We start from the raw sequence: 24470 nt of genomic DNA on the forward strand, positions 1-24470 counted from the left end.
AGGAGGTCACATTCAGCATGAAGAAATCTAGTTTGGTTGAGATGTAGAATATGTAGAGGGAAAGAATGTGAAATATGAATGGGAAGGTAGATTAGAGCCATGTTGTAAAGGATCTTTTTTTTTTTTTTTTTTGCGGGGCAGTTGGGGTTAAGTGACTTGCCCAGGGTCACACAGCTAGTAAGTGTTAAGTGTCTGAGGCCGGATTTGAACTCAGGTACTCCTGAATCCAGGGCCGGTGCTCTATCCACTGTACCACCTAGCTGCCCCTGTAAAGGATCTTTAATGGCAACTTGAAGAATTTTTGTTTTATTCTGGGAGCAATAGGGAGCCATGGAACATTTTTGAACAGGGGAATCATATAGTCAGACTCATACCTCAGAAAGGTAATTTTGGCAGCTATGTGAAGGATTAATTTGGAAAGGGGAGAAAATGGAGACAAGGAGACTAATTAGGAGACCATTACAGTAGTGCAGATGAATGGTAATGAGGGTTTTGGCAGCGTGAGTAAGAGAAGAGGATGGATTCAAGATGAAGGTGATGATGTAGATGTAAACTTGACAAATGATTAAATATGGGAGTAAAGGTCAAAGATGACTCTGGTATATTACAAACCTGGGTGATTAGAAGGATGGTGGTGTCTTCGAAGGAAATAAGGAAGTTTGGAAGAAAGGTGGGAATTGCCACCATGGCCCAGAAATAATCAAAACTTCAGTATTACTTTTACAATTTAAAAGTTAAATATACTAGCCATCTTGCTGGTATTAGAGGATGTGCCTTAGAGGTTTTAATCCATTTAGCCCTCTCCTGGGGCTCTGCTCTCTACATTGATGAGTGCCTTACTTGATCCATTATTACAGGTAGTCTCAGTCTTCCTTTGCTTCCTACCTGGCTAGGTGGCACAGTGGATAGAGCACTGGTCCTGAAGTTGGGAGGACCTGAGTTCAAATCTCTCACCTCAGACACTCACTAGCAGTGTGACCCTGAGCAAGTCACTTAACCCCAATTGCCTTAAATATCTGGGGCCATCTCCAGTCATCCTGATGTATATCTTGCCACTGGACTCACATGGCTCTGGAGGAGAAAGTGAGATTGGTGACCTTGTACAGCCCTCCCTCACTTAAATCCAATTCACTGCAAGTCATGACATCACCCCGAAGTCATGTTCCTCTTCAAGCATGAGGTACAAACAACAACAACTCATCAGGTTTCTCCTTTCCAGCCACCTAGGGACCAACCCTCTCCCTTTCCCCACCACGTTTTAGGATCTGGAACCATAAGCAAATCAATACTGCTATTAACGCCTTGAAAGGGTATGCCAGTTTGCTCCCTATAGCTTCATTTAAAGCAAAATACCTTTCCTTGGCTACCACTCCCTCTTAGGTGCTATCTCTCTCATTAGAATATAAATTCCTTGAAGGCAGGGACTAGCTTCACTTTTATATTTGTTTTTACAGAATTTAGATTCATGCCTGGCACATAATAAGCACTTAAATGTTTTTCATTCATTCATTCATTCATTCATTCACAGGGCTTTGGTAGGAAAAAAAAAATCTCCTTGCTGTTCTGACAGCTGTCCAAATTATATATAGTATCTTATTGCAGCTTTAACCTTTAATTGTTATGAAACCATGTGAAGACTTTTGGGACATCCTATACATTAACTTACTACCATGCACTTGACAGCAATGATTAACGTTGAGGCAAGCCATTGGCTTTTGGTTGCTACCCAATGTGAATATAGAACCACTGTGAGACTAAGGATCTAGGTTGATGGGTCCAGAAGATCCAAGCTACCTTGGGTGATGCTTCCATTTGCTTTCTTACCGGTTTTCTGCCTTGGAAGCCACTAAAAGAAGTAGGCTTGCCAACCAGCCAGATCTTGGGATGAAGCTCTGGTTCTAGGGATGTGGGCTATGATAAAGAGTCCAATGTTTAGATTTCTAGCTTTCCAGGAACAAAAGGATCCTCTATCATTTCCATGAGGCATCTAAATGAACTACCTCTGTCTACTCAGCTTCAGAAAGCGTGGGAAGAGCAATATTTTGCTAGGTAGTCTAGGCTAATGTTTCCTTAAAAGGTTTTGAAACCATCTTCAAGTTTTATTTAGCTCAGGGGAATGAGCCTCTGACTATTAATATAGCTTCCTGGTTGCTTAAGTACAAAAACCAGTGTACAAACATTCAGGAGTTCCTCCTTTGGGCTTCCTGATTGGCAGACCCTCATGGCCAATAAGAGGAGTCAGGGGAGTGGGGTCCAACTGAGTCAATGTGTCGTCCTTGCTGAATATTCTTCCCCTTATGTAGCTAAATGAATCTCCTTTGGCTAAACGTAAGATTGTCTACAAGTATCTCATTTAGCCCCAATTAAAAAACCCGAAGCACTACGCTGGCCCAGGCTAACAGGAAGCAGTCTACAAAAGGGGCATTATTTGAGCCAATGGTGGGCAATTTCTTTGTCCACAGGCCCATGCCTAGCAGTAAATAGCAGGAAAAATAGGAGGTGATACCTGAGTCCTTACTGAAATGGGTACCCTGGGCTAGTTGAATAGCTTTTACCTTTTGTTGAACTTTGATCAACTTGAGGCATGGACTTCTCTGTGTCCATGACAGAAGGGGACCTTGCCCCTGGCTGCAGATGCAAGGGAGCACATGCATCTTGTGTTGGTCTCTGGTGTTCTGGAAATACATCAGAACCTGAACATGGTTCCTTAGACTGTATTCGAATTTTCAGCCCAGTGTCTCCATTTCCTAGGAGAGATAATGGAAGGGTAGGTGCTTTTAACAACATCAATTAATCCAGAATCTGTAGTGCTCAAGTCAGGAAATAAGATATGACTAATCTTACCGAGATCGTGTTGATGGTTTTCTGTGATGGTTCTTGATTGTCTTCTCTGATATTCCTGTCTTTTTTTATTTTCCTGTTAAGTTAATAATACCACAAAGAACATTAAATAACAATAGATGGCATTTATATAGTGTTTTTAAGGTTTGCAAAGTGCTCTATGCAGGTTATCTCATTTGATCCTCACAATAACCCTGGGAGGGAGATGCTATTTTTATCATTCTCATTTTACAAATGAGGAAACTGAGGTTTGCTCGAGAGTCAGATAGCTAGTAAGTGTCTGAGGTGGGATTTGATCTCAGGCCTTCCTGACTCCAGGTTCAGCACTCTATCCACTGTGTCACCTAGCTACCCTTCCTCACGGCCTATATACTCTTTGCAAATTCATTGTTCTTTCCACTGTGCTTCCTCTTTTCTTAAGTCATGGAGGATGCCCTCAAACTTGACTCCCTAAGCTCTCCAAATCTTCCCTACAGTTTCTGAAGGCTTGGTCTTCATTGTCAAGGTTATGTGGAGGCTCAAGGTAATAATTAAAATAATTGGGGTAAAGACTCCATTTGGGTTGAAATTATCAAGAATTTTTCCCCTTAATTATCTAGATTACTGTTCATTTTTCGACTTCACTTTGGTAATGGAGGCCTGATTTTTACCTGGAGGTCTCCTCTAGCCTGTCCTTGCCCTTAAGTGAGGCTGTTTTCTACTTTATCAGCAAATTCATGGGCTACTATGGATCAAAATGCTTAATTAGCAGCTAATTTGTTTGACATTTTTAATCTTAATATCTACTCTGAGTTTCCTCACTTGATTTGCTATCCTGAATGTTTCTTCAGTTATTGGTCCATCAAGCTTTCACAGCTGATAAAATTTTCTGTCTTAAGTGTTGAAAGTTGGTAAGGAAGATTACATATTTATCTGTCTCTTATTTTTCTCAGTTTTTTTCATTAGAGATGGAGCAGATCTATGCCAGTAGCATATTTGCTTTTGCACCTAGCAAATGCAGCTCAAGCTCTCTTACTTGTGGGTTTCTGAAAGTTATCCTGGGTCTAAGGCATTTTTGGGGTCAGTATCCATTCAAAACCACAGCTTATGAGTCTCTCCCCCCCCACTACTATTCCTTTGACCAGCTTGAATTTCTCAAGTCACTTGCACATTCATTATCTTTTTTTATCCTCACAGTCCTACCTTGAAATAATTAGTCTTAGGTATATAAATGGATCTAAAAACTTAAAGCGATATGAAAATGTATAACAATTCCAAATCCCACAATCTCTTCTCTTAGTCTCTTACATTTAGTCCAAACTAAGAACTCAATTCAAAGCAAAAGGAATTTGATTAAATGAAGTAGAAAGAGCAATAACAAGGATAATACTACAGAGTGAGTTCTGGAAGTCAGGGACTGTCTTTTTTTTTTTTTAATCCTTAGCACTTCATACAATGCCTTGTACACAGTAGGCACTTTTTAAATGTTTATTGCCTGACTGACATACTCTGACACAGATTTTCAAAGAGGAAACAAAGAGAGAGAATATGTATAGTCACAGCATTTCATACTCTGTAGGTTGTTTTCAAGTTGGAGAGTGCTTTTCTGCTTCTGAAGTTACCATTGCTGATGCCATCTGCTGGGAGGCTTTCCCTGTACAGCTGTGAACTGCTTTCTCCTCTCATATGTGAGCTGCTGACCTCATCTGCTGGGCTATTTTCATCCCTTTGCTACCTTCTGCTGATCCTCTGCTTAACTGTTGCCATTTATTGGGGTCTCCATTATTATGGATCATAATGATGGATGTTACATATCTTCCCCTAAGAAGAGCAATAGTTACAGTATTTCTGGTGCTTCCAGCCCATAATCTCCAGACCAATAGCCAGAAAACCAGGAAAGGTCTTTAGGTCAAATAGGTCTTTGAGTTCATTTGTACCTGCCTTAGCAATCACTTCTCCAGGATTGCCTGCTCTTTAGGCTAGGGTAAGACAATTCCACTCATCTTCCATCTTGGCCTTGACTGCCAGTCCCAGGGCCATGCAAATTACCCCGGATCTTCATTTAGAAGGACAGAGTGGAACTGATGACTTTTGTCCGTACATTCCTGCTGGTGCTACCATCAATGCTCTCCCTACATAAGGAGTCATATATGATCTTAATATGTGTGTGAGAGATTCCTTGTTGGAGCAGAGCCTTTAAGGCTAAAGCCTTCCTCAATGAATTGAATTTTATTTTCAGGTCTGTCCTCCCATTATAGACAAGGAAGATGAAACAATAGCGTTATGATAGTGGCTGATCCCATTGAGAGAAGAGACAGACTGAGTCAATGTCAGATTCTTCTAAAAAACTGGAAAAGATTAGAAAACTAAAGCTAGAAAACTTTAACGTCTAATAGATTCTGATAAAATGTTTCCTCTGTAAAAGGCGTTATACTCCTAAAATCACTTTAAAAACCATTATTTTATTTAATCCTCACCATACTACCTTGAAATAGTCAAGTCACTATTAGGTATGTAAATGGTTTTGAAAATTTACATGATATATAAATGTCAGCTATTTTAACCATCCCAAGACTCTCTTCTCTTAGTCTTTCCTAACATCTGCCAGCTAGGAGATATGTCAGATCTGTTTTCTCAGGACCAGCCTAGTTAAATTCAGAGAAACTCTTCACCAACTACTTGGCCATTTGTTGATGAATTCTTTGTTTGTGGCAATCAGTTGAATAAAGGAAGATACAAAATGGCCTGAGATGTCTCTTTGTGGGTCTTGCAGACCCTTGCAAGAAACCCTTTTACTTATCTTCCAACTAGGAGCAATGGAGAACTGAATTTCTGAGTTAGCTCTCATCCTTAGGCCGGGAGATGAGAAAGAGTTAGAAATATTGACTTCTGTCTTCAGAGGGTTTCCTAGTTTGGGGTGGGGGGTAGTTGGGTCTAGGAATTGAATAGAATGTATATGTCTGTTAAGGGCAGTTTGATGGTGAAGTGGATAGTGTGCCAGGCCTGAAGTCAGGAAGACTCACATCATATTAAAATCTGGTCTCAGACTCTTACTAGTTGTGTGAACTTGGGCAAGTCACTTAGCCCTATTTGCCTCAGTTCTTCATCTGTCAAATAAGCTGGAGAATGAAATGGCAAACCACTCTAGTATCTTTGCCAAGAAATTCCCAAATGGGGTCATGAAGAGTCAGACACGACTGAACAACACCATTAAAGCCTTTGCTTTAATCCCATTAAATGCTTATTATATAAGTCCTTGAGCTAGAGGTAAACAAATTAGGAAACACAACTGGGTAAGGGATAAAGAGATGTGTTTTCCTAGAACAGGGCCTGTGATCTGGTTGCATAATTCACACTAACCCCTAGACCAATGAGAGAAAAGTGTTCTGGTCCACAAAGGGGTGGAACTAAGGGCAAGGAGGCAGCCAGCTTTCTGAGAACCTGGTAGGGTTTAGCAAATGTCCCAGAAGGCCCCCTGGTGTTGGATGGTGTGCATGACAAGTGGAATGAGCATTTGATTGACAGCTGACTGCTGAATAGGACCAGGTAACGCCCCCCTGCCCCCCTCCCACAAGTGTCATGCTAAGAACCACACAGTTGTTAGACCATCTATACACATAAACTGTTAGTACTCTAAATGTGAGATTCGTCTTAAGCAGTCAATGATTTGATATTACTGGGAGTACTGAATTAATAATCTCCTTATAAATGAAACAGAAGATGCCAGAGAAATGTTTGATTGGGAAAGGAAATGGACTTGCAATGTAGCAAGAGCCACTGGACAGCTGAATGTTAAGCTCCTTAAACATCCAGCTCTCTAACTCTGTAGGTTTAATGGGAACTTCCTCCTTATCCCATGGAGAGGGATACTTTATGTATCCTGAACAAAACTTTGGCCATGGCATACCAGTCTTATATCTGGCCATCCAATTACCCAAGGCCCTGTTTCCTCTGCTTCACCCTTTACCCACTTAAAAAATTAATCACAAAGGCATTTCAAACAACCCCTATCTAAGAAGCCAAATATTCTGGGCCAGGCCCAACTCGCTAGTACAGAGATTCAGGCTTGGGGTTAGAATAAAATGACACACCTGTGAGCTATAAAATGTGATAAACATGAAACTAATAACAGAGGACAGCACTTCTAAGATGAAAAATATAGTAATGCAGACAAAATGTCAACTCCCCTCCATCTCTGCATGCACTCAAGCACTGGCTGAACCAAGGGAGAAAGGCTTTTCCCTTGGAACATTTTGGAACTTCTCATGATCTGGGCCTTTTATGCTTCAGGCAGCAAGGAAACAAAACCAGTCATAATCCTGAGAATGATCTCCATTTTTCCTTTAAGAGAAACTAGCCCAGCCTACATAAAGCACTTGCCACTCCCATCACAAGTGGTAGTTATTAATATTTTCTTGGTTACCTTTTTGAGTAAAAGCACCTTTCTTTCAGGTATCTTGAGAATCAATCATCCTTCAATGCTCTCAAAACAGTGCTGGCTCCATCACGGATCTCCTCTCTGGGCACTTGGTTTAGTTCAGCTAGCCTTGCCATCTTTGCTTTCTTGAATGTCATTTCTACTTCTTTGGAAAGCATTTGTGGAGGCTCAAGGTTCATTTGTGGAGAAGAGAGTTTGTTCTGGAGACATCTGCGTATACTTTACATTTTTTTGTCTGTTCTTTGTCCTTCTAGTTTCATCTTTAAATGCCCTTCAGATAATCTGGCTTTTTTGGAATTGTTGGGAAAGTTTCTGTAAACTTGGTTTTTCTCTCCACTGCTTGATGAGGTGATACCATTCACAATCCTTCACTGTCCTTCTCCAGGAGATTTTTGCTAATGAATATGTGTTCTTAAAGGGGTGCTGCTCTTGGCTGCCATCTCTCCTGTTCTTATAGGAGACCAAGGATCTGCTAGTAGAGGTGGTTTGCAGGCTTTTTAGGGTTTTATCTTTGGGACAATTGCTTTCTCTTGGTTAAACTTCCTTAGAAAATGGAAACTAATTTTTTTTTAAAGAAGCATTTTAGATTGGGGGTGGGACATTTTTGATACTTTAGGTATTTTCTTTATATTACCCTGTTGTTTTTGATAAGTTACTTTAAGTACTTAGTACTTACATACCTAGTACAACCTCTGAGTGCAAAGCTTTCTGGGAAGGTTAAAGCCTCTTTCTGTTACCTCATGACCCTCACATGGGATTTTCTTTGGTCTCTGGGCAGGGTAGTGCAGTAAAGAGTTCTAGACTTGGAATCAAGAGAAAGCTAGATGTGATTATGAGCAAATCCCCTAACCTTCTATGGATGGCAGTTTCCTCATCTGCAAAATGGGGATAATAATAACATCCACGGTATCTTCTTCATTGGCTTTGGTGCAAGGATCCAGTGAAATAATATCTATAAATCCCTTTTAAATAATCTAGAAGCAGTGTTTAATTGTCAGCTATTATTTAGGGCTTCAAGGTTTAAAATATATATATATATATATAAATCTCCTCAGCAGCCCTGTGAGTACTATTATGATTGTCCCCATTTTACAGATGGGGAAACTGAGGATGGGAGAGATTAAGTGACTTATCCAGGGTCTTATAACTATTATTGTATTTGAGGCAAGATTTGAACTCAGGTCTTCCTGACTCCAAGTCCAATGTTCTTATCCGTTGCACCCACCCAGTCTTCTAAGGGTTCAGGAATTCTTAGTGAGGAAAACAAAGGTACTTTGAGGAGAGGAATTAATACTAAACATTACAAAAAGAAGGGAGTGATCTGCTGAACAAAGAACTTGACTATAGATCAAGAGACCTGTGGACTGCTCCATCACTGATGGATGGTAAGACCTTTGACAAATAATTTCTGAGTCTAAAATTTGTTTGCTATGAAATGGGTATGATAACATCCTACCTAGAGTGAAGTGTACTAGAGTGTACTAGATTTAGAGTCAGGAAGACCTGGTTTGAATTCTGCCTTAGAATCTACTGGCAAGTCATTTAATCTAAGTCTTAGTGTTCTCATCTGTAAGATAGACATAATAATATCTGTACTCCTTTTCCCAAGGGCTGTTGTGAAGATCAAATGACACAAAGCATGTAAAGTGCTTTCCAAACGTACATATGTGTCAGTTATTATTATAGTTACCTTATGCATAATGTGTTTTAAATAAATATTTGGGAAGAAATGTAATTTGCATACAGTAGGCACTTAATATTTGTTGAACTAAATTGAGTGAATGAATGAAAACACAGAAAGCTTATACACATTAAGTATTTTCATTTGTACAGAGCTTATTTTGAAATCCATGAGCATTAGCCTAGAACACAGCAAATGCTTAATAAATGCTTGATTGGCCAATTTAAACTTCATCTCTGACGATAAATGTTACTGTGAGTTACCCTCTCTGAGCTGCAGTTTCCTCATCTGTAAAATCGGGATTTTGATTAGCTGCGTATGATTAATTAGGTATTATGACTGACTATATAATAATATACATGGGCAACTAGGTGGGGCAGTGGTTAGAGTGCTGGACCTGGAGTCAGGAAGACTTGGGTTCAAATCTGGCTTCACTTATAGCTGTGTGACCCTGGGCAAGCCACTTAACCCTGTTGCCTTCACTTTCCTCATCTGTTAAATGGGTTGGAGAAGAAAATGGTAAACCACTCCAGTGTCTCTGCCAAGAAAATCCCAAATGAGGTCATGAAGAGTTGGATACGACTGAAATGACTGAACAACAAAAATAGAATAGTATCTCCCTGTTGGAAGTGCCAATTAGGATATTGCAAATATCAGAGGAGAGATAGACCTGTGACCAAGTAGGAATAATTTCACTGAAGTTCTAGAATTCATAGAATTTCCTTAGGCTAATAAGCTCATAGATTTAGATCTGGAACAAACTTCATGTACTGAGGAAGGCATTGAAAAACAGAGAGGATAAGGAACTTTTATAGCTCCATACAGGGAATAAATGACTGAGCCAGTGTTTGGACCCTGGTTCTCTGACTCCAAAGATCCTCTATTTTAACACTCTGCTGAGGGAACCCCCAGATATGCAGTCTCAGAGACATCCTCATCTTCCTCCATCACTCTCTCTCTCCTCACACAGTTCCAGTCTCTTGCCAAGTCTTGCCCTTTCTATCTCTATGACAAACCTCACAACTAACCATCCTTTTCCTTCTTTGGATTCATAACCTCTTGCCTGAATTACTGTAATAGCCTCCTACCTGGCTAATTCCTCGATTAAAACTTTCCTCTTTCTAATCCATTCTCCCCACGGAAGCCAAAGGGATAATCTGAAAATACAGATCTGACCGTGTCACTCCCTCATTCAGAAAAAACAAAACAGAACAAAACTCCCCTGGCTCTTTTATTGTCTCTAGGAGAAAATACAAGCTCCTCTGTGCAGTTTATAAAGCTTTTCACAGTGTGGCTCTAGAATACCTCCCTGAATTTCTTACATATCAATCCCTTTCACACATTCTACATTCTGGTCAAACTGGCTTATTTGCTTATTCCTCACACATGACATCCCTTCTCTCTTTTCTGTGCCTTTGTACAGACAGGAAAATGCTCCTTTCTGATCCCCCCCACCCCGAAAGCTCTATTTTCCTTCACAGATCACCTTCCTCAGTCCTCCCTTCCAAAATTCCTTTGCATTTCATCCATTGCCTAGTCCTGTCTGTCGTTTCTGCTTTTGTGACATCTCTTGTATAAATTCTCTCTTCTGATGTTGACTGGGTCAGGCCCTTATTTCTTCATACCTAGACTCTTGAAATAGTCTGCTAGCTGGCTGGTGCCTCTGCCTCAAGTCTCTCTCCTCTCCATTCATATGTCACATTCATCTTCCTAAAGGACAGGTCTGACCATGCCACCTTCTTATTCAATAAACTCCATTAACTCCCTGTCACCTCTGCTATCAAACAGAATGTCTTTTGTTTGATTGTTAATGTTCTTTATGACCTGGATCCTAGCTATACTTTACTCCCCTCCATTTATGGTTCAATTTAGTGACACTGGCTACCTTGCTACTCTGTGTACGTGACAGTCCCCCTTCCACTTCTAGGCATGTTCATTGCTTGTCCCCCATGCCTGGAATTCTCTTCCTCCTCATCTCCTGACTTCTTTGACTTTCTTCTTTCAGATCACAGCTAAAACCCCTTGTACAAGAAGTCTTTCCCAATGTTGGTACCTTCGCTCTGTTGATTCTCCCCAGTTCATACTGTATATAGCATGTGTGTACGTAACTGCATGTTATCTCCCCCATTAGTCTGTGAACTCTTCAAGGATAGGGAGTGTTTTTGTGCCTTTCCTTGGATCTCTAGAGCTTAGCATAGTGCCTGGCACATAGGAGGCTCTTAATAAATGCCTGTTAATGGATTCATTAATAAAGTTAAATTAATATCAATTAATATTAATTGTTAAATTGATATTAATAAAGGAGGCAGCTAGGTGGAGTCAGAAAGAACTGAGTTCTAACCTGGCCTCATATGCTTACTAGCTGTGTGATCTTGGACAAGTCACTTAACTTCTATTTGCTTTACTCCACCAGCAAAGGAAATGGCAAACCACTTCAGTACCTTTGCCAAGAAAACCCCATGGGCAGTATGGTCCACAGGATCACGAAGAATCAGACATGACTGAACAACAACATTAATATTAAGAAAGTTAAAATAAGCAGCAGAGGCCAAACTAGAACCTATATCGTCTAACAGTCTAGTGCTTTCTCTGCTATGCCTCTCCTATTTTAGTAGTAATAAAACTTTCCCACTAGGGGTGTTTTCTGATACCCAGTGAGAATCCAAGGCTCTACCAAGAAGGAAATTGTCATTATCCTTCATTTTACCTGCAGTAAAAGCAAGGTCATGGCAGTGAAAATATTCTTTGTGTGTGTGTGTGTGTGTGGGGGGGGCAATGAGGGTTAAGTGACTTGCCCAGGGCCACACAGCTAGTAAGTGTCAAGTGTCTGAGACTGGACCTGAATGCAGGTTTTCCTGAATTCAGGACTGGTGACCTATCCACTGCACCACCATCTGCCCCTGTGAAAATATTCTCAAGTATTACTTGTTATTATACTCCCATCTATTTCCTGAATAACTCTGGGCCATACAGTATTTTAGGGCAGTTCAGAAGGAGCAAACCAGAAGGGTTAGATCAGTTGACTATGTAGAACAGTCAACCAAGCACCTCCACAGGTTCTTTTAGCTTGAATCACTAGCTAGCTCCATCCTGAGGATATTGAAAAGTTTTGTGTCCTCTTCTGATTCTCTTTCATGGAATTTGCAATGTTGGGAGCCTAGGCATCTCCCAAGGTCCCTTTCAACTCTAAATCTATGATTCTGAGAGAAATGACGGAGCAGCAGACTTCACCTTGTTCAACCATCATTTTGGTCATTGCCAGAGCTGGGACTAGAAACTCAGTCCTCTGATTCTCAGGTCCATTTCTGTGTGGCATAGAGTCCTGAAGTTGAATTCATCAAGGCCTGGGACCTGTGTGGCCATGAGCAAATCACTTAATCTCTCCAAACCCAAGGTTTCTCATCTGTAAAATGGGGCTAATAACATCTGTACTACTCTCTTCATTGATTTGTTGTGAGATAATGTAAAGAAAGTGATAAGTAAATATCAGTTATTCTCATGGACTTTTTCACTAGACATTTTTTTTACTTGTTTAGGGGTAATCTCCTTTGGCCTCACACAGTGTTTTAGGCCAATGCCCTCTGCTCCCATTTGGGGCAACTCTGACAAGCAAAGAATGTATGGGGATACTCAATGAAGTCAGCTCATAGTGGGAAGTAAAGACTGGTTGAAGACTAACCCCACTTTACAATAAAGCAGATGTCTGGCTATCAAGTTCCTCCAAAGGAAAGAGGAAGATGGCATGATATCTAAAAGAGATCTGTTTTGATTGGCTTCTTAATATATTCAGTAACAATTCCCAGTATTTAATTCAAGGTTGTCGTTGAGTGGTTTTAGTCATGGCTGACTCTTTGTGACCCTCTGTGGGGTTTTTCTTGGCAGAGATACTGGAGTGGTTTTCCATTTCCTTCTCCAGCTCATTTTACAGATGAGGAAACTGAGGCACACAGGAGAGATAGGTGGTATAGTGGACAGAATGCTGGATGTGGAGTCAGAAAGACCTGGGTCTGAATCCTGCCTCAGGAACTTATCAGCTGTGTGAGCCTGGGGCAAGTAAGTTGCTTAACCTTTGTCTGTCTCAGTTTCTTCAACTACAAAAGGGTGATAATAATAGCACCTGCCTCACAGGGTGGCTGGGAGGATCAAATGAGATAAATTAATGTTAAGCTCTTTGCAAACCTTCAAGCATCATAAATATGCTATTACTACTATTATTATGTACTCCATCATTTTGTTATCTTTGCTCTCCACCCCTCCCTGCATCAGGAAAACCATCCATCTCAAGAGAGAGCTATAAAATATTAAGAATTATTTTAGCTATTGTTAAGATCAGCCCCCTTCTTAGGAAGTGGTTTGTGATTTTCCACTTCCTTGTCCTCTGCCAGACAAATCCAGATACTTCCTTGATCTGTCCCCAACAGGTGATGCTGATTACCAGCCTAATTCATCCTTGCTTGATGTGCTATAAACTGCCTGTTTTTGCGTGTGTTCTTTCTGATAAAACAGGAGATCTGAGGGCTTCTGAAGCTGTTTTGATTCAGTACAGGAATGTTGTAACTGAAATTCCTGTATGTGTGGATATAAAACCCCTAGTATTCTCAGTGTGAGATCACCTTCAGTAACGGCATAATGTCAATGTACTGTTCACTCATGTAAAATTCTTTCCTGTTTGAACATACCAGCTCTTTATTTATAAAACTTTGAGACTCCCCTGTCTTCAGCACAGCTGCCTCTAAGGACTGAGGGGCTCCCTGGGAAGAGAAACAGAGCGCCTCACTTTCAGAGAAATGAGATACAGCAGGACAAGAGCTAGTCTACATCCCCAAATATTTATAGAAAGAAATTTTCATCATTGAAATGCAAATGGTAGTGCACATTTTAACTGCTAAAGGCATAAAAGAACCCCAACATGAAACAGAGAAAGTCAAACTTGGCTATATTGCTATCCATGGAGGTTAGGGTGGGTAGAAAAGGATTAGGGGAGGCGGCAGACCCATGGGACCATCTTATAGGTTAGGCTTCCTTCTAATAAGATCCTCTTGGTTGAGGCCATCCAAGATGACCATTGACTCTGTAGAAAAAATGGCCATTGTGAAGTCTCAATTGGTCTGTAATGACCAGTCTTGTCCACAGAGAACAAATGATAAAGAATACCACCCCTAGACATGTGGGGAATTGTAGATGCAAAGTGCTGGAAAGAGTTGCTGTGTTGGTTAGTTTGGTTAGTTGGTTAGTGGTTTGTTATAAGGGTTACAATGAATTACTGCTCATTGTGTCGGGATGGGGAAATATAACTAGATATGACTATGCTATAAAAACAAATGTCTTCAATAAAACATTTAAAAAAGTAGCTTGTCTGGGGCAGCTAGGTGGCGCAGTGGATAAAGCACTGGCCCTGGATTCAGGAGGACCTGAGTTCAAATCCGAACTCAGACACTTGACACTAGCTGTGTGACCCTGGGCAAATCACTTAACCCTCATTGCCCTGCAAAAAAACCAACAAAAAAACCCCAACAAAAACCCAAACCAAACCAAAACAAAAAATTAGCTTGTCGAAGAGACAGAGATAGGATAGGGAGACTCCATGAAGGTCCGCTATACTTAATCAGGGCCTACAAACCATTTTGTACTTAATCATCTCTAGTTGTTTTCTCATGTTACTCCATAAAATATGGCCTGCGGATGGATATATAGTGGAAAGATCATTGAATCTGGCCTAGGAAAAGCTCTGGCTTCTAATCTCTATGTTACTAGATATACGATCATGAACAAATCAATCTCTCTGAGCCTCCATTCCTTCATCTGCAAACTGATCATATCTATCTACTTCTTGGGGTTGTTGTGGGGATCAGATGAGATAATGTAGCTAAAGTGCTATATAAATGCCAGTTATTATTATTGTTATTATGTTGTCATTCAAGGCAACTTAGGAATGTTATCCCCTTTTTACAGAAGGCCAAAGTAGCCCTGGAAACTCCCTTTAAGTCATGAACTGAGTCACATTTGAAGTCAGGTAGACTATATTTCACCTCTAAGGCCATGTTGCTTCCTGTTTTTACCAATGTAAAAATGGTGTCACTTTTCAAAGACTCATCAATTTAGGGGCAGCTAGGTGGTGCAGTGGATAAAGCACTGGCCCTGGATTCAGGAGGACCTGAGTTCAAATCCAGCCTCATACACTTGACACTTACTAGTTGTGTGACACTGGGTAAGTCACTTAGCCCTCTTTGCCCCAGAAAAAAAAAAACAAACCCAACCAACCAAACAGAAAAAAGACTCATAGATTAAAGCTGGAAGGGTTCTTAGAGGTCACCATGTCCAACCCCTTCATTTTATGGATGAGGAAACTGAGGCTCAAGGGAGTTTAGTGGCTTGCCAGGTACTAAGCGGGAGAGCTGAGATTTGAACCCAGGTCTTCTGACTTTAAATCCCTATCATACAGGGAGGGGGCAGCTAGGTGGCACAGTGGATAGAGCACTGGCCCTGGAGTCAGGAGGACCTGAGTTCAAATCCGGCCTCAGGCACTTGACACTTATTAGCTGTGTGACCTTGGGCAAGTCACTTAACCCTCATTGCCCAACCAAAAAACAAACAAACAAACAAATCCCTATCATACTGTCTTCAGGTTACCACATGTGTGGTAAACTAGCACAATTGTGATAACAATTATATCCCAGGGGTAAAAGCTATACATGATGGTCAACCATTATGGGCTTGACTGGGGAGGGGGGATAGGGAAGAAGCAGAAATTAACAACCAGAGACCAGTCTCACCAGCAGCACTATTCTCTTAACTCAAGGGGGAAAAGTTGATTTTCCTGGCCAATTTGTCAACTTCTCAGGTCATCGAAGGGGCCACAAACATTCATATGCTATGAGATCATAGTGGGTGTGCATTTGATCATTCCTATACTTTCTAAGAGACTATCTTTCAGATGTCTCCCCATCCAGCCATAAATTCTTTCTCTCTCCTTCTTCAACCCATGACATTTTGTGTTGTTTTTTAAGAATTGGTGATGAATTAGCAATTGTTAGGCCTCCACAAGCCACCAACTTTTCAATGAATGCCCACACCCATTTGTTTTGAAATGTGGCTGGAGATGGAAAGTTTTCGGGACAGATTCCTATCCAATTTCTTGTCATCTCCACCATATATTGGATTAGGTTCTCATTTTGAGATGAGTACCTCCCCTTTTCCTGATCAAATGAGTAGAGCGGGTCCAAACTGGAATTAGACAAAGGAGTCTCATTTTCCACCCTGCCAAACATCATGCATGAATCATAAGATAGGATGTTTTAAGTCAGATATTCAGAATGGGGAGAAAATTTTCCACTTCTCTTGAAGGTAACCATAGTATATAGGCTGGAGGGTGAGGAAGGAGTGTCATGAATAGTTCCCATGCCTGGAACTATCCTTAGTCCTTTCTTGGGGCTGGGGAATATGTGGCAAAATCTCCCTTAGATTATTAGATCCATAAATCCTTTCATAAATAAAAATCCCTAACCATATAGTAGTTATCTTTAATATTTAACGTCCATTAACTATTCTGTTGATGCTTTTCCCAAATGCTTATTGTTGTTGTTAAGTCATTTAATTCTTCTCTGACTCTTCATGACCCCATTTGGGGTTTTCTTGGCAAAGATACTGTACTGGCTTGCCATTTCTTTCTCTGTCTCCTTTTACAGATGGGGGAACTGAGGGAAACAGAGTGAAGTGACTTGCTGTGGGTCACACAGCTAGCCTGAGGCCAGATTTGAGCTCAGGAAGATGAATCTTCCTGATTCTAGGCCTGGCCGTCTATCCACTGCACCACCTAGCTGCTCCAAATGCTACAACTTCTTTTTTGTTTATTTGTTTGTTTGGTTTTTTTGGTGAGGAAATTGGGGTTAAGTGACTTGCCCAGGGTCACATAGCTAGTAAGTGTCAAATGTCTGAGGCCGGATTTGAACTCAGGTCCTCCTGACTCTAGGGCTGGTGCTCTATCCACTGCAGCACCTAGCTGCCCCTACAACTTCTTTAAAAAGATGACAAGAGCTCCATTTGAAAACACTAAATAATATATAATATATAAATATACAAGAATTGTGAGGAAACCTGTGTATACCAACAGGTTTTATTATCCCCATGGAGAAACTAAGGCTTTGAGAAGTTAAATGGTCACACAACTTTTGAGTATCTCAGGTGAGATATGATGCCTTGTCTCTGGATTCTAAGTCCAGCATTCTATCTACTATACCGTGTATTTTTATGTAAAAATTATAAAATAAATATTTATTATCATGGTGTAGTTGGCACAAAACATTTCTCCATAGTCTGATATCTTTCCACAAGGACATGTGGAATCTGGGGAAAGTGGGCTCAAGCTCAGTGAGTTGCTAGGAGCAACTGGTTGTTAGAAGTCTTTTACTTAAGGTACTCAAGAATTCTCCCCCCATACACTAGTCTTGTAGCTTCTCTGTTGGGCTCCTTGTAGGGTCTTCAAGCAACCTTTCCTCAGTGGCTTTCTGTTCTCTCCTTGGTTCCCAATATTTCATCAGCTACTCCAGGGACACCACTAGGACAGGGATGCTGATGAGATCAAAGCTCTTTTGGCCCTCACAAATTCACAAGGTCCTTCTCTTGTAAAGGAGAGGAGACCAAGGCTGAGATCAGGTATCTTATCTTTCCTTTTGCCAACTCCTTCTCCAAAGCTATTCCTCCTTAGGGGTTTGCCTGGAGGTTTCTACCACAGACGCACCAGGTCTTTAGTGGTACAATACCTTGTTGGTATTGTACATGCCTCACAGAGCATGGCCAAGTTCCCCAGTCAATCCAAACAGACTTCCTTTCATATCTAGTTGAAATGTTATTGATTGATCAACTCAGCAGATGTGCCCAGACCTTGTCCACAAGTCTGACTGATTGATTCAGTCAAGATGTGTTTTTATCTGAGAATGGTATCAGAGCTAAGTTGGTTGGTATGATTTGTTGAATGGCTTACAAAGGATTATGGGAATTATAGAAGGATGAGTGTTTAACAACCTGAAAGTTATTTTCCATATATGTGTATGTTGTCCATATGTAAACTATTTTCTTTATGTTTCTCCTGTAAAAACACATATAAATCTATTTCTTCACTTAAAAAAATGACAGCCCTATGAGAATTTATGAGTGAATTTGTCAAAGCATATTTGAATAGCACATGGGAAGATATTGCTGACATTTAAAAGGAGATTTCTCCTAATATAAGGACTAATTTTATACATGCCAGGGAAGATTACAGATCATATATAACACAATTTAGCTAAAAGCTAGTATAAATGCAACATAAACTTTAAGAGGTATCTTGTTAAATTAAGTAAATCTCATCCTTATCTGCTCCTTTCTAATTTTTACCTAGCTAATTACCTCCCAGCTCTAAATCAGATGTTTTGGAGGTAAGATGAGGAGGTAGGTACATGATATTCTGGGAAACCTTCCAAATTTTTACCTTCCCCATCTACATCTACTTTCTCACTTTTTATAACTTGAAATTGTACAAAGACCAGCAGTTCTCAAAGTGTTGTCTGAGGGCCTCTGGGTGTCCCTGAAACCCTTTCAAGGGATCCATGAGGTTAAAACTATTTTAATAATAATAATACTAAAATACTAATTTAATTCTCACTGTGGAGTATGTTGTTGTTCAGTTGTCTTGAACTCTTTCTGATTTTGTGCACCATGGAGTCCATGGGATTTTCTTGCAAAGATACTGGAGGGGTTTGCCATTACATCCTCCAGTTTTATGCAGGTGAGGGTTAAATGACTTGCCCAGGGTCACACAGCTAGTAAGTACCTGAGGCCAGATTTGAACTCAGGTTTTCCTGTCTCCAGGTCCAGTGCTCTATCCACTGAGCCACCTTGCTGCCCAATATGGCATATATTGGTAGATATGACTGACAAAAAATATCTCTGGCTGGGGCCATAATTTTTAAGAGTGTAAAAGGGTCCTGAGACCCAAAAAGTTTGAAAACTTCTGTGGTAGACCTGGATCTAGAAACAAACCCTGGACCTTCTCAACCTCAGAAGAAAATGAGTTTCTAAACACAAGTAACTAAGGTCTACATCTGCCCAGTTCCACAGGATGAATGATTTAGCATCCTGATGGTGAAGCAAACTGGTGGGCTTCCATTTTGGCTTCTCTTGAACCCCTTATTGGGGTTCCCCATCTTCATGCCTATGGCATCAAGTGGGGCTTTTGTCACCTAATTAAAGAAGTTGTTAACACTTGGTCTCTGAATGCCTGTCACTCAGCTCTCTCTGACAAGCTTTCAAAACCCTATGGGTATATTTGGTGTACATGGTGCTTATGTCTGTGTATTCCCAGTCTGAGAGGTCCTCCTCCATTATCTCTAACATACAGTGAGTGAGGAAAGGGGGAGGTCCCTTGCCAAAGCTCACACTGTCCAGCAAATGTTTTGAATCATTCCTGTCACATCAAACTACTTTGCACACAAGGGATTTCCCAATCAATGAACAAGTAAGGTTTGTTCTACTGAGTGCTGGGGTCATCCGCCAAGAAGCTACAAAGTGAAGTCTCAGCTTTTTTTTCTCTTTTGTAGTGCTAGAAATCAGCATGTGGGCTAGAAAAAAAAATCTAAGTTAGTTTGTCACTTCTGGAGAGGGTTAATCCAAATTAAAGAGACAGTTGTGACACAATGGAGTGGTCTCCAAAGTGGGGACTCTGGCTCCTTGAGGGGGGTTGTTCATGACCCCCAGGGATGACAGCATTACTGGATAACCAATTGAAGGGTGGGAAGATGGTGACATTCACCCCACCCAAAGATAGCCACTGGTGGGACCTCTCTATGATACAACCAAAATGAAGAATCCTTCTCCTGTTAAACCCCAACACTTTCCTACTCCAGCCCTTCCTCTGTTATAGAAGCTCTCAACTTCTCCCCCTCCTGAGAGGGTCCCTTTAGGGTAGTTATCACTTAATCCTGACCCAGAAAACAAATCTAAATGTGACATTGGAAAAATTCTTCTCTATCCAGGATACCTACCCCCTCTCCTCAGATCAGAGCTGGGGCAGGGGTGAGGGGCAAAGGGAGTGACTGGAGAGTAAAGGCCCCACCCCACCTCCTCATTTTAGATGGCATGTCACACAGGATGAATAGGCATGGAAATGGTTTGTAATAAGAGTTACATATCTTAGCACATTATTTTCCCTTCAAACTCATCCCTCTTAGGGATGTCCCTATTTCTTCTGAGAAATGTCTCTCCTTTTAGTCACTCAGGGTTGTATCACTCCCAGTCTCTCACTTTTCTTCATCTTACTCAGTCAAGCAGTTGTTAAATCTCATCATTTCTACCTCCACAACATCGCTCCATCTATCTTACCCGACTATTGCAATAGCCTCCTTATGTGGTAGGGCAGCTAGTTGGTGCAGTGGATAGACTGCCAGGTCTAGAGTCAGGAAGGCTCATCTTCCTGAGTTAAAATCTGGACTCAGATGCTTATTAGCTGTGTGACCCTAAGCAAGTCACTTAACCTTGTTTGCCTCAGTTTTCTTATGTGGTAAAAAGTTTTTACAGTCGGTTAGATAATGGAGAGACGCCAGTTTTTTTTTAGGGCCACCCTTTTAGGGAGGAGACCAACAGCATGAGCTACGCACACCAGTCCGCCTGTGACGGACGCCAGATTGCCTGCTGAGCACTCGACTTCCGGGGTGCGAGCTTAAAAGGCAAGGAGAGAACGGAAGTGGGGGCTTTTTCCTGCTCCGCTGGTCTCCTGGCTGCACTGCACAGACAGACGCGGACTGGAGTTTGACTTGGCCCGGTTCTCGGTTAACAGCATGCGATTGACTCGGTCTCTCTCCCCAAAGGTGGCCTTCTGCTTTTGGTGAGTTTTATACAGAATATAGACTAAGCCTAGACTTAAGACGATTTGTATTGTATTTCTACTTTCCTATCCTTCTAATCAACATCACCTTGTGACTACCATACAATAACAGCTCTATCTAGAAAACCAGAAGCTTCTTCCATTTACTAGTCTGGGAGATAAATTAAGGGAAAGGTTAAGTAGGGTAGATTTATGATCTAATATCCAATTTTAATCTCACACTTATCTGTAAAATGAGCTGGAGAGGGAAATGGCAAACCACTAGATCTTTGCCAAGAAAATCCCAACTGGGTCATATAGAGTTGATATAAACAACAATAACTGTAAGTCACTTAACCCTGTTTGCCTCAGTTTCCTCACCTGTAAAGTGAGGAATAATAATAGGATGACAATAGCATCTACCTCCAGGGGTGGTTGTAAGGATCAAATGAGATATTTATAAAGCACTTAGTGCAGTGTCTAGCACAGAGTAGGCACTATATAAATGATAACCATTATCATTATTATTACCTCATATTTAGGGAGCTGATTATTTTGTATTTGAGTACAAGACCACATTTATGATACAACCCGTTGCTCTAGTCCACTACATTAGTTTTCCCTTCCAGCTATGTCATCTGCAAATCTGATGATCATCTATAATTTTATCTAAGTCATTGGTATGAATTTTAGTTTAGTTTTTTTTTTTTTTGGTAAGGCCATTGGGGTTAAGTGACTTGCCCAGGATCACACAGCTAGTACATGTCAAGTGTCTGAGGTCAGATTTGAACTCAGTTCTTCCTGATTCCAGGGCCGGTGCTCTATCCACTGCACCACCTAGTTGCCCCCTTAGGTATGAATTTTAAGTGGCTCTTGCCCAAACCCAGATTCTCCCTGGGGTACATCACTGGAAAATTCCTGCCACTTAAGACATTAAACTCTTAACTCTCTGAGTCCAACCGTCTAACTAGTCCTGAATACAACTAATTGTGTGATTGTTTAATACATTTCTCTCCATCTTCTCTACAATTACAGTATGATATACTTAATCAAAAGCTTTTCTAAAGTCTAGGTAAACTATACTCAGGGCATTCTCCTCATCTACTAATTTAGTAATCCTGTCAGAAAAGGAAATGAGATTAGCCTGGCATGACTTGTTCTTGATGAAGCCCATTTTCCCTTTTTTAATCACTGCTTCTCATTCTGTAATTCATCAACTATCTCTTTAATCATTCATGCTATAATTTCCCCAGGAATTGAAGTGATTGAGTTATAGCTTAGAAACTCTTCTCTTGCCTTTTTTGAAAACTAGGACACTTACCCTTCTTCAATCTCATTGTACCTTTTTAATGTGCCATGATCTTTCAAATGTCTTTGATAGTAGACTCAGCAATCACATCCCATGGGCACATAGTAGGCACTTAATAAATGCTTATTGACTGACTGATTCAGTTCAGTATAGACTGTCAGGTCAACATGGCTCTGATTTCTTACATGGCTGCTGTATTCCTCTGTCCATGGATAAATTCTAAGTTATAGGCAGGGTTGGTAATTTAACCAGTGGGATAGCTGTCCCCTTAGTTTGGTCTACCTAAGATCAGGGAGGATCACCCTTGGTTTCCTTGTCATCCTTTCATCTTGTCTTCCACCTAAAAACCAGTCATCATTCAGTATTGTTTAATATATTAATTGCTCCCAAGGGGACCTAGACTATGGGGAATCTTATACTTGCTATATTTACTGTGTAGGCTACTGTCTATGCCCCAGTTTTCCTGAACAGTTAATAGACCAAGTAAGCAATGGCTTTTAAAGAAGTTCCAACTGGTAATATTGATCTTTTACCAAAGTCTGAAGTGAAAAATGAGGAAGAGGAAGAGGAGAAGGAGGAGGGGAAAGCAGAGAAGAAAAGGAGAAGGAAAAGGAGAAGATGGAGGGAAAGGAGGAGAAGAGAAGAAAGAAAAGAGGAGGAGAAGAAGAAGGAGGAAAAGAAGAAGAAGAAAGAGGAAGAGGAGGAGAAGGAGGAGAAACTGATGGTGATAGTGGTGCTAGGCTGAAAACAAGACACCTCTATGAGCCAGAAAAGAGATACCATGGGTTTTCTGGCAGCTTTACAAACTCTCCCTCCCTTCCTGCCACCATCTACCCACCTATCTATCAGACTAAGTGCAAGTCTGCTGGTTACACTAACACAGGCAGGAAACTTTCTACCTCATTTAAAAAAAATCTTCAAATAAAGATTTTACATCTCCCCTGATACCTTAAGAAACAGATCCCAGTGTATAGAATAGGCTAGATTGGAAGAAGGAATCTAGTGCCTTCATCTCCCTATCTCTAAAATGAGGATAATCACATGCTCCCCTCACCTTTTTGTTTTGTTTTGTTTTTTGGTGTGGCAATTGGGGTTCAGTGACTTGCCCAGGGTCACACAGCTAGTAAGTGTCAAGTGTCTGAGGTCAAATTTGAACTCAGGTCCTCCTGAATCCAGGGCTGGTGCCTTATCCACTGCGCCACCTAGCTGCCCCACAGGCTTTTTGACAAATGAGAATATATACATTCTTTGTCCTTAGACAGAAGCAGATCTTATTCTTAAATTCCAATTGGCATACATATGACAGTTCCATTCATGTCAATAAGCATTTATTAAGCACCTACTATGTACAATGCACTGAACTAGGTGCTGGGTATTAAAAAAATGTGAAAAATAGCTCCAGGGAGCTATTTTACTGGGGGCTGCAACAGCTATGTCAATACAATTTAATCTGAGGAGGGAGAAAGCAGTAAGGGAACATCAGGAATGCTTCCCTTAGGAGGGAGCACCATAGCTGAGTTCTCAAGGAAGTCATGTCCTCTTCTAGTCTGATTAATTGAACACTTTGTTGATATACCTTTGTTGACATAACAGGATCTTTGTTGACTCTGGCTTTGAAGGAACTCAAGGAAATCCTGAATCATCCTCTCTCTCCCCTCTGGAAGACAGGGAATAGCTTCATCCAAATGGATTGGTTTTGCTTTAGGCTAGAGATTTGCATTCCTCTGTGGGATAATATAGCCCATTCTCTGCTTAGAGTGGGAAGTCGGGAAGAAGAAAAGCAGAGACACATAGGAGTAGAGGCTGGATAACCTTGCCAAACCCCCAGAGTTGGACCTTCAGTGTGTGATTTGGTTGTAAGGAGGATAAAATGAGATAGCATTTGAAAAGCACTTTGTAAACCTTAAAGCACTATATAAATGGTAGCTTTGTTATTATTAGGATGATTATTATTACTATTGTGACTACCATTACTATGATTACTGTTACTATCATTACTACTATTACTATGATTATTGTTTCTATTGTTATTACTAATACTATTTTTTTGTGTGTGGGGGGCAATGAGGGTTAAATGACTTGCCCAGGGTCACACAGCTAGTAAGTGTCAAGTATCTGATGTCGGATTTGAACTCAGGTCCTCCTGAATCCAGGGCCAGTGCTCTATCCACTGCGCCACCTAGCTGCCCCAACTATTACTATTATTAATGTTATTTAGTTTCAGGTGCTGCAAGTATCCAGATCAGACAAAAAAAAAAAAAAAGAGGTCAGCTATTTTATTAAAGTCCAAAAGTTCCTTTGTAAACCAGTTTGGAATTCTAGAGAATTTTCCCCATAGAAACAATGATTTATAGAAATAACAAAAGAGCAGTTAGTGTCCTAG

The 24470-nt window shown here is 40.7% G+C and overlaps 1 protein-coding gene across 1 annotated transcript in view; it reads right to left on the minus strand.

The window, feature by feature from the left end:
• The window catches only part of KIAA2012 (KIAA2012 ortholog), a 167460-nt gene that overhangs the window by 55512 nt on the left and 87478 nt on the right, over positions 1 to 24470 (minus strand). The window contains 3 exon segments of the mRNA XM_043995853.1: positions 2556 to 2747; positions 2845 to 2917; positions 13619 to 13690. Coding sequence (XP_043851788.1) covers positions 2556 to 2747; positions 2845 to 2917; positions 13619 to 13690 — 337 coding nt within the window.

This window comes from Dromiciops gliroides, chromosome 3 (genome assembly GCF_019393635.1).
Source record: "Dromiciops gliroides isolate mDroGli1 chromosome 3, mDroGli1.pri, whole genome shotgun sequence".
Lineage (NCBI taxonomy): Eukaryota > Metazoa > Chordata > Mammalia > Microbiotheria > Microbiotheriidae > Dromiciops > Dromiciops gliroides.